At 48.1% G+C, this 11,326-nt stretch overlaps 1 protein-coding gene and 1 pseudogene across 1 annotated transcript in view; one reads left to right on the top strand and one right to left on the bottom strand.

Annotated features, from left to right (window-relative positions):
* Positions 1 to 4,474: 4,474 nt before the first annotated feature.
* Positions 4,475 to 11,326, bottom strand: part of FIGNL2 (fidgetin like 2) — a 49,128-nt gene continuing 42,276 nt past the window's right edge. Inside the window, exon 2 of the mRNA XM_036758737.1 lies at positions 4,475 to 6,616. Coding sequence (XP_036614632.1) covers positions 4,572 to 6,605 — 2,034 coding nt within the window. The 5' untranslated portion in view covers positions 6,606 to 6,616 and the 3' untranslated portion in view covers positions 4,475 to 4,571. The remainder of the gene's footprint in view (positions 6,617 to 11,326) is intronic.
* On the top strand, positions 8,112 to 8,208 carry LOC118852467 (annotated as a pseudogene).

The following is an 11,326-nucleotide window of genomic DNA, read 5'->3' as shown; positions in this document are numbered from 1 at the left end:
CTTTAACTCAGTTGCTGTGAGGATCCAATGAGATATTTGTAAAGCACTTTATAAATGCGAGCTATTATTGAGCAGACGCTCAAGAAATCTTCCTGGACTTGACCCAATAACATTCCAGTAGTTCAAGGATTTGTGATTTTCACCCTGTGGGTATTTCTTCCACTGATATAGAACATATGATGTAGTCAACTGTTTTTCAGGAGTTCCTGGGGCCAAAAGAAGCATCACTCTGTGGCCAGTCTGGCCATGAGCCTCTGTGAACTTAGCTCCTCATTGAGACATACATGGTCTGTCTCTGGAGTCACACTCCAAGACTTTTAAGCTTGTTAAGATCTTGGACCTGCCAAGAGCTTACTTAACTGTTTGCATAGTCTTCAAGAATGCAACCCGATTACTGGGGTAAGTCATGTTAGTAAGACTTCAGTGGAGGTTTAAGTAACACAAATTCAAACCAGACAGAGCCAGGCACACTGGTAGGCACCCAAGAAATCTTTGTTTGTTGCATGAAGAAAGACCAGATATCCATTCAGGCTCTACCTGTGACCACCCTTCCCAGGTGCTCATTTCACCACTGCCCTCCTCCCACCCCAGCCCTAGTAAGTTCCCCAAGAAAACCACTGGCACCTCACATCATCTCTTTAATACTGTGTAATACAATTTTTTTTTCTTTAAAATACAGTTTTTTTTTTTGAGGTAGACAGACCACAACTCCAGAGCATGGGTCAGACAGGAGATAAATATGCCCACGTACAATACATTGCAAAATGAGGTAGAAATGGTTAGTTACACACCCCCTCCCCCAACAAAATCCAAGAGGAAGAAGAAAAGGACCAGTTGGTAAAGTAGGGCACTGGCCCCTCCCAGACCCCCTGCCCCTGGATTCTTTGGTAAACCCTTCCAACCCCGCCCCCATGACCTGAAATCTTCAGCTCCACTGTCACCTGAAGATGTTTTAGCCCTCCTCCCCACCCAATTCCCCTTGAGGTAGGTGTATCTCTGTGTCCCCGTTATATAGATGGGTAGACGAGACATCTTGGGGATATGGGGGAGGTGAGGGGGAACTTTCCCCATGTGCAAAGTGGGGTCTGTGGGTAAACAGTGGAGAGTATAATAATGTGGGGTGGGGGGAGTATCCAGCAAAAGAGAGAATCCCTGGGGCCTCCTGGGTGGGGAGGGAGCAGTCCATGAGGGATCTTTATACTTATCTTTGCCAGAGAGCCAAGTCCACAAATCAGAGGTCAATTCCCTGGGTTTTTTATTGGAAATCTGTAAAACCAGTGCTACCCACCCACCCCTCCAGGACCTAGGCTCATTCTCTCCCAGTCCCCCACCAAAAAAAGTTTGAGTGGGAACCTGCAAATCTCTTCTCTCCCCTGGTCCTCCCTATGTTTTTTCCTGTGTGATATGAATAATCCTGCTGTTACTGAGGAGCCAAGGGGCAGGGTTAGATTTATAGGGGAGGGAAGAAGAAATGATAATTAAGGTTAAAAAAGGAGGAAGGGTTAGATAGAAATAAGGGGTGGGAGGGGAGTGACAGATGGAGGAAAGGGAGAACTGAAACTAGGGAGGGATATTCCCTTTTCCACTCCCAGGGCAGGACCTCGGACAGAGCCTCCCAGGCAGGACAGAGCCTCCCCAGGGTCTGGACAGACCCTGCCAAGCCAGGTAAGCAAGGCCTGAATGAAGAAACAGAATGGGGCAGCTAGATCCTGAGTGGCCCAGAACTTCTCTCACCACAGCCCTCTGGGGAGGATCTCAGAGACGCCCCAGCATCCCCTCTTGAGATCTCTGCTTCAGCCTAAATGTAAATACCAGGCTTCTGACCTAAGCCTAGCAACTGGGGAAGCTGAATGACCTTTGCCATGGTTCTTCTTGGCCATGCAGTTTGCATAGGGCCTAGTCTGGACAGTGTGAATTCCTATCTCTTCTCTTAACCCCTCTTTCAAGAGCAAACACCAGGAGAGACACCCACTGGGGAGGCTTAGGTTAATTTCAGGTTGCTTGATGATTGGGTCAAGAAAGGCCACTGTTACAGGCTAGGCCACCTCCTTGGGGACCATGGGAACAGCTGGCTTCATTTAGAAGGGAGGGGTCCCATTTAGAGCATCCTTCATCCCAGGATTAACACTCAGGGAGTCTAGGGATGATGAGGGTAGGTCAATGGGGATAGTTTGAGATAGGAATGGAAAAGTAATTGAGGACCTGCAGACAGGGAAAGGAGAAAGAAAATGGGTGAGGCAGAGACAGGGCAGGGGGAGGTTATCAGGAAATCAATCTGAAATCTGAACTAAATCTGGATGAGCCTAAATCTGAAATAATGACTGTCCCTACTCCTAGTTTCATAGACCAAGGCACAGAAACACCTTCCATCAGTCACAGCCACATATGGGTTAGTACAAGAAGAGCCCTGGGCATTTGGATGTGTGAGGAGGAGGGAAGCATCTGAATCTCTGAGATAAAGATTCCCATAGTCTGGTTTCCCAGTGAGATGGAGGAAAAGGGGAAATGATTGGGGAGGAGCTTAGTACAAACACCCCAAAGGCAGAAGGAATACAAAAATCTCTTATTCACCCTTGCGACTGTCTAGCTCAGGGGTGGGGAACCTGTGACCTCGAGGCCACATGTGGCCCTCTAGGTCTTCAAATGAGGCCCTTTGACTGAATCCAAACTTCACAGAACAAATCCTCTTAATAAAAAGATTTGTTCTGTAAAACTTGGACTTGGACCTGAATCCCCACCCTGAATCCCCTGCACTTTGAGAGATGGACAGAGTGGGGAAGATCCCTTGGGTTTTCAGTCAGTTCTCAGGAGAGGAATGTCCATGAGAGGAGGCAAAGCTGCCAAGGATGCCACTTCTGGGAATCCCTGGTATGGGTGGGAGTAGAGGGGGGGAAGGAGCAAACAAAAATTTCCCTTCATTGTTAGCTGCCTGCTTTCCTCCTCAGCCGTTCTAATCCAGGACCCTAAGACTGCATTTTCCTTATTATTAAAACCAGGACACCAATCTTCTTTCCATTCCAACTCTGGAAAACTCAGCTTTCCCTAAACCTTCTAAGGTAGTGCTGAGAACTATTTGCCCATGTGTTTATGGGCCCCTACTAGGCACCACTGCTGCCTCCCTCTTCCCACCAACTAAAAAAACCCTTCCAGAGACATCTTAGCACAAATTTACATCCGAATGAAGTACAGGATCCTAAATCCCAGGAGGTGAGATGAGGTGACTTTTCAAGGATCTTCCCTTCCTAGCCACCAGCCATTAGAGCCCCCTGAACTCCTGCCAAACCATCAGGACTGCTTCCTTCTCCTAGCTCCAGAGATGACCAGCACACAGAGCTTCTGAATTAGGATACAGGGTAGGGTTTGGGTCTTTTTTTTTCAGATAGCTTTTTCAAAACTCACAACTTCTCTACAGAATCCAGCAGGAGACAGGCAGGGAGAAAGGGATCGGGGGATATGAGGATGTCCAAGATGGAGAGAAATAAGGGGTAGGGAAAATCACCTGCCTTAAACAACCAAACCCAGCAACTTGCCCCAAACCCCTATACTTTTATGGCCTCAGACCTGGAAAGGAAGCCCCAGAAATACATTCAGCTTCCCTTCCAGAAAGAGCAAGGAGTCGGGAGAAGGGCCAGGGTCAAGGAGTTGCTGATGCTAGTCCCACTTCCTAAGCCCTTTTGGGGAGAAGTTGCTCTCAGCTCCAATGGGGAACATAGGGGAGCAGCTAAATTCAAAGACATTCTTTCTGGGGTTTCTTCCTGAGTCATTAAAAAAAAAGACAGAAAACAGCAACTTCTACAAACCTTACAAAAATAATAGGGAGGTATAGAATCTTAAACACGCTACTCCCCCCACTCCAAAAGTCCCTCCCTTGGGGTATTATTTGGCCTTTTTGTCGCTCCCCCAGGCCAGAGGGTAGCCTGGGGTAGCAGAGTAGGGGTCCCAGGAAGGAGACATGGAATTATTTCCCAATTTCTGGGACCTTTAAGAGCAGAGCAGACAGAGGCTATAGACCCCTTTGTCTGCTATTCATGAATATTCCTCTAGATATCTGCTAGGACAGAAAATCAGAGGTGAAGAGACAAGAGATGAAGGCAGACACCGAAAGAGAGGGCACTTAACAAGACGGGAGGAAAGAAACACAAAAAGACTGAGGGAAAGGGAAAGAGATCTGGGGGGGAAGGAGGGATGAGAGCCTGGAAGAGGCCCAGAAAGACGAGAGGTGAAAAGGCAATAAGAACGAGGCTGGTAAAGATGGAGATGAGACAGTGGGGAGACAGAGAGCTAAGAGGAAAGAAAGGTTCCTGGGACCTGAGGTCACTTAGCCCAGGGCTGGAGTAATAAATAGTAGAGACCTGAGTATGTTGAGCCTTCCCTGGGTGACCAGGCAGACCCAAAGCATCTTCCTGACCACAGAAGGAAGAAGCTCATGCCAATTCCCCCTCCCTCCCCACCCTCCCTACATTCTTCCCATGTACCCCTCCCTGATATCAGCCTGGTTACAGAGACACCCCAGAGTAGTCATTGTTCCCTGCTAAGGAGAGGGGTCGGAGGGGGCACCTCCCAACCCATAATCAATGTCCTGAGCCGTACATCTTGTCCCATTCTACGTACAAGTCCAACTCCTTGGGGGAGGCTTGGGGACACACTTTGGCCAAGGCTGCCTCAAAGTCTTTGTAGGAGGGGGCTGGCTGCAACCCTGGGAGGCCTCCCCCAGCTCCAGCCCCAGCTCTGGCCACTGCCTGCTGGCACAGCTGTACCAGTTCACCCCCTGAGTATCCCTGTGTGCCTCGCACCAGAGCTGAAAGCTCCCCCTCACTCAGCCCACAACCCTGCTGGGCAAGTGCCCGCTGGAGGATCTGCCCACGGGCAGATGCATCAGGGAGGGACACATAGAATCGGTGAGCAAAGCGCCTGCGGGCAGCCTCATCCAGTGCCCCAGGTCGGGGTGTGGTGCCCACCACCACCACCCCCTCCCCACTAGTGCCGCCCCCCCCATCCAGGTAAGCCAAGAGCTGGGCCTGCAGGCTTCCAGAGGCAGGGGCCTCATCCTGGGCAGGCAGAAGGGCTTCCAGCTCGCTGATCACCAGCACAGCAGGTGGACGGCATCGGGCAGCAAAGAAGGCAGCTTGGAGCAGACGCCCACCTTCCCCTGCACCCTGGGCTGCCAAGGCTGCCCCACTCAGACGCAGCAGCATGGAGCCCAGCTGGGTGGAGAGGCACCGGCCCAGGAGGGACTTGCCTGCACCCCGAGGGCCAAAAAGCAGCAGAGTCCGAGGTGGGCAAGGCCCACGTGAATACGTGGCTGGTCTCAACATGGGCCACACCAGCTCTTCTTCGAGGGCAGCCTTGAGGGGGCCCTGCCCGGCGATGTCGGCCCACTGCACTGGGGGGCCACAGTCCACCATCTTGCTGGTCACTAGCTCCAGAGCCACAGGGTCCACACCCTTGGGAGGCTCCCCTGGGACAGCAAAGCCCCCCCGAGAGGTTGGGGCCAACCCTCGCTCCACCGACACCCGCTCAGGGAACTTCTCAAAAGACTCCTGGTGTGGGGTGTAGGCTGGAGAGCCCAACACCTTGAGAGAAGGGCCCCCTCCACCACCATACTTTCCTGACACCTCCTCCCTGGTCCCTGGCAGCTTCCCTCGGAACCCATTGCCTTGGCATTCACCATTGTTGTTTGAAGGAGGGTAAGAAGGGCCATCAGGGATGGGGGGCTTGGTAGGCTCATAGCCATACTTGTGGTACCGGCCTTCTCCACCTTCATCAAATGCTTTACGCTTTAGTGAAATGCCTGGCTCACTCCCTGGTGGAGGGGGCTGGAAACTGTAGGCGGCAGGTGTTGGTGGGGCAGGGGCTGGTGGGGGTAAGGGAGTGGGTGTTGCCAGACCTGAGGAAAGGTAAGGGGCAGGGGGTGGAGGTGGGGGGAGGCCCCCAAATCCAGGCTGGGCTGCATAGCCCCCTGAGGGGTAATTATACAGGGAGCTGGAGGGGCCATAGCCAGGGGGAGGAGGAGGTTGTAGGAGCCCTGCTGAGGGTGGGTGGGGCAAAGCTGCACTTGTTTGCCCACAGTAGCCAGTGGCAAGGTACCCCCCACCATATCCAGGACCATACTCTGGCCCTCCAGATGGCCCCCCACAGGCATTGCCAGTGTATAGAGGTTCAGGAAGATTCCCGGCTAATACAGGAGACCCTCCTAGGCCTCCTGGCCCCCCTCCAACACCCCCACTGGCTGACTTGGTTCCTGGGAGACCCTCATGGAGGGAAGTAACTGGGTATGGTGGCTCTGTCCCGGGTGTCCCAGGCCAGGACTCCATATCTCCCTTGGCTCCATTGATGGCCCCAAAAGTGCCTTCAGCATAGCCACCCAGGGCAGGCCTGTCATAGGGAGAGCTGAGGACCCCAGAGTACTTCTCAGCGTAGCGCTTGAGCAGATTGGAGGCTGTGAGGGTAGAGATGTCATCATGGGCCCAGGCGTAGTGGCATCGTGGACGGCCTGCAGAGGGCAGTTCCAACTTGTGGGCTGGTGACGGAGTGGTAGAAGAGACGTCCAGGTGCTGATCTGGCCACTGGTTGAGGGGCTGGGCATGTTCTGGTGTCCAGTGCATCTTCGACAGAGCTGGAGAAACAGAAGAAAGGAGTCTGGGAAACCCAAACCTAGGCCTCGCCAAGGCTGCTCAGTCCAGAGAAGGCATCAACCAGGGGCAGACCTAGCCAGCCTCCAGCCGGGTTTCCCAGCTGTCAAATCCTCCCCTTGGAGCTAAAAAGGGTCTTAGAAACAGGCAGAGTCAGATTTGTTGACCCCTGGCCTATGTGACCCCAGAGCATGGGTTATATACCTTAGGGGCTCATCCAGGATACAAGGGGTTAATTTATAATCAGCCTCAAGTGCCTAATCCCTCTTTAGGAGCCCACCCATCTTTGAGGCTCTTACAAGGTTTGGTTTGGCTTTAAGAGATTCAAGCTAATTATTCTATTATGGCACAAATCTGGACAACCGTCTGAGATCCCACAGATTTTAGGTTCATAGGTAGGGGACTTCCTGAATGCTTGGAACATGTCCCTTTTTGGAGGGGAAGCTGGATCAGACTGGTTGGAATGCCCCAGATCACCCGGGCCCCTTACAGCTATAATATACATGAATGTACATACAGATGCATATAGAACAATGTAAGCCAATAGGGCAAACCTGGAGCATCCCTCTTGGCAGCATCGTATACACTCACCAGAAACACCACATGTTGATTCCTTTATCCATACGTAGGCTCTCCTTCCTGCCTCTGCCTCTAGGTAGTTGTATGACCCTAAGTAAGTCACCTCCCTGTTCTGAAACCCTGGTTTCTCCCTTACAAAATGAGACAGTTGGCCATGAACACAGACATATATGCACAGGTATAAACACATTCAACCCAGAATACATTGTCAAAGCTATGTACGCACACACATCTACATATACATCAAAGTACAAACCAATACCCACATATGGAAGGAGCAATGGATTTGAAATCATTTGACCTAGGTTCAAAGCCATATTCTGGTACATATAATCTGAATGACTGGCCAAGCTGGTTGTCATTTCTGGTCCTCGGTTTCACAGAATCTCAGAATTTCATATTTGGAAGGGGCCAAAAAGGCCATCTAAACCCACTGGGACCTGAAGAGTCTCCTGTACAACCTAAGCAACCCAGCCTTTGCCTGAAGACTTTCACTTACAGGGAACTCACCACCTTCAAAGGCACATACTTTGGAACAGCTTTCACGATTAGAAAGTTCTTCCTTATATCAAGCCTAAATGCTCTACATCTTTCCTCCAGTACCTTGACACTCCAGGGCCAAGTCAGGGGGTGTTATAGGCAGTTGGGACTGGCTGGCTTTGAAATTTTCATTGTGAGCATTTATACCCTGGAAATCACAAACATTACAACTCGGGGCTTGATTTATTGTTTTTTTGATTGTCTAGACTTAAGAAAGGGATGGAGAAAATGTTAATAATGCAGATTAAATTTAAAAGCATGCAGAGAGCCATTTGTTAAATATTTCATCAGCATGACTCTGGTTAAGCAGACCCAGTTCAATGTTTCTTTCATATGACAGCCCTTTAAATGCTTGAAGGCGTGCTCGCTTTGGCAACACATACCAATATTGGAATGGTACAGAAAAGATTAGCATGAACCCTGTGCAAGGGTGATTGGGGAAAGGTGCTATATTGCTAGATAGATAGATGGATGGATAGATGAATAGAAAAACAGATTAGATAGACATAGATCAGACAGATAGACAAATAAGACAGACAAATAGATTAGACAGACATAGGTAGGTAGGTAGATAGATAGACAGATAGATAGATAGATAGACAGACAGATAGACAGAGACAGAGAGACATTAGACAGGCAGGCAGGCAGGCAGAGACACAGATAGACAGAAAGACAGACTAGAGAGACGGACATATATCACACAGACAAATAGAAAAATAGGTTAGACAGATAGATTAGAAAGACATAGAGAGATATATAGATTAGACAGATAAATAGGTAAGAGACAAGTAGATTAGTCAGACAGATAGATTAGACAGACAGATTAGTCAAACAGATTAGACAGAAAGAGGGAGAAAGAGAGGGGACAGAGGGGAGAGAGAGAGAGAGGGAGAGGGAGAGAGAGAGAGAGAGAGAGAGAGAGAGAGAGAGAGAGAGAGAGAGAGAGAGAGAGAGAGAAAGCCAGCACTTAGTGGTAAATATTGTGAATACAAAAATATACAAAAAAGACAATCTCTACCTTCAAGGAGCTTATATTCTAATGGGGGAAGATAATACACAAAGGGAAGTGAAAAGCAAGGCATCAGGAGAGAAGCCCCAAGAGGGGGCCAACTGAGGAATGAAGTGAGCATGGTTAGGGCCTCTCATGAAATGGTGGCCCAGGCCAGCAACACATCAGTAAGGGGATAGGGACTAAGGGCAGATAGATTTCCTGAGTGGTAAAGCTATTGGAGAAGAGAGAGAGAAGTCTAGAGAATGACTTGAGACAGAGACCGATTGGGAAAAAAAAAAAACTGATAATGTAATTGAGAGGTGATGAACTAAGGTGGTAGTTGTATGAATAGAGAGAAGAGCTATGAGGAGAAAGATGCTGTGGACATAGAAATGGCAAGAAGATATGGTGACTGACTGGATATGGGGAAAGGGAGAATGAGCAATCTAGAATAATGCCAAGGTTGCTGATGTGGGAAACTGGAAAAACGGTCCTGCTCTTGGCAGAGACAGGGATGGGGTGGGGGGAAAGAGAGTGAGTTCTGCTTTGGGCATGTTGAGTTTTAGATGGTTCTGGGACATGTATATGAAAATGTGATTTGTGACAGAAGAAAGACCCAGAATAGCTCAGAAGAGAGACTAAGACCGAATATATAGATCGATGAATCATTTGCATAGTCATCTGCATAATTAAACCCGTAGGAACTGATAAGGTCAGAAAGAAGTAGGGTAGACAGAGGGAAGGGAGAGAAGGAGAGAGACAGAGATGGAAAGGAGAGACACAGAGAAAGACACAGAGAGAAGAGAGACAGAGAAGGGGGTGCTCAGCCTTGTGGTATACCCATGTTTAGAGGCCAGTATAGCAATTAGTCAGCAAAGGAGACCGAAAAAGAGCAGTGAGAGAGACAGGAGAACCTGGAGAGAGTAACGTCAAGAAAACCCAGAGAAGAGAAAGTATATAGGAGGGGAGGGTGGCCAACAGTGTCAAAGGCTGCAGAGAGAGGTCAAGAAGGATGAGGACTGAGAAAAGGTCATTGGATCTGGCAATTAAGAGATCACTAGTAGCTTTGGAGAGAGCAGGTTCAGTTGAGTGATGAGGTCAGAGGCCAGATTTGTTGAGAAGTAAGTGAGAAGAGAGGAAGTGGAGGTGACAAGTGAGAATAGCTTTTGCTATGAGCTCAGTAGAGAAAGGGAGGAGGGATACAGGACAATAGCTTGAGGGTCTAATGAAGGTTTTTGGTTATGGGTTTTTTTTTAAGAATGAGGAAGACTCAAGCCGTTTGTAGACCATGGGAAAGGAACCAGTACATAATAACACCATTAACGACAACAAAATGATGCCATTAGCTAGCATTTACGTAGGACTTTAAGGTTTATGAAGATCTTTATATATGTTACCTCATTTAGTATAGGGAGAGACTGAAGTTTAGCAAGAGGAGAAAGGTGATTAAGGGGAGAATCCACTGGAGAAGACAGGAGAGGATGGAATCAAGGGCAGTTGTCTCCTATGTCTTTTAAAAATCGAAGCTGGGTAATTAATTCCCTTAGCTAATGTATCAGTCTCATTAGAAAATTCCCCTTTCCACTCCTCACAGGAACTTCCAGCTTAGTCTTCAGAATTTCATGTCTGTTTCCCATCCTGCCCAAACTGATATGTGCCCCATAGAACTGGAGTCCGTGGAGTCTTTCTCTGAACACTTACCTTATCTATAAAATGAAAGGGGTGGACTAGATTATCTCAAAAGTTTCTAGCTTCAAATCCAATGAATGATCCTTCATTTACACGGAGGCATAGACTTGGGCAAGTGGTTCCTGACAGCTGGCTCTATACCTTATCCTCAAGGTATTCTGGCAGTCACAGCTCCTCATATCACACTCCACCCCATCGGATACAAACAATGAAGTGGATAAATCGGAGCCAAAGAGGTCCCCAGGCTCCCAAGGGCCAGCCAACCACAGTGGAATTACTTAAATGTTCTAACTGACACTGACTCCCCATTTTACTTTGCCTATCCTTTCTCCAAACACATTCATTTTTCTGTCAAGTCTCCCTATTATTAAAGAGACACATGACAGACCCATTGACCTCACTCTTTTAGGATATATCATCGCTTTTGGGTGGAAAAGGTGCTAGAAGAAGGGAGAGAATTTGGAACTCAAAATTTTTTTAAATGAATGTTATGACTGCACATGCATAACCTATATGGAATTGCTTGCCTTCTTAATGAGAAGGGTGAGGAGGGAGAGAATTTGAAGCTCAACATTTTTTATATGAATGTTAAAAAAATGTTTTTACATGCAATTAGGGGAAGATAAAATGCTAAATACAAAAAATGTGAAATTATTTTTAAAAAAATATATATCATAGCTTAGTGAAAAGAGCACTAGATTTTGAGTTCAGACTGGTTCAACTTCGGGCTTAACTATTTAATATTCATCCCTATTTTGGAAGAAAGTCAATGGAGTACTCTAGGAATCTGTGCTTAGCCCTTTGCTATTAATTTTTATCAACAACTTGGAAAAAAGCAGAGATGGAATTCCTATTGTGAGATGAAGGAATGACTAAAAAAAGCATTCATTAAGTG

This window comes from Trichosurus vulpecula, chromosome 5 (genome assembly GCF_011100635.1).
Source record: "Trichosurus vulpecula isolate mTriVul1 chromosome 5, mTriVul1.pri, whole genome shotgun sequence".
Taxonomy (NCBI): domain Eukaryota; kingdom Metazoa; phylum Chordata; class Mammalia; order Diprotodontia; family Phalangeridae; genus Trichosurus; species Trichosurus vulpecula.
This window is presented reverse-complemented; position numbering and strand designations above follow the sequence as displayed.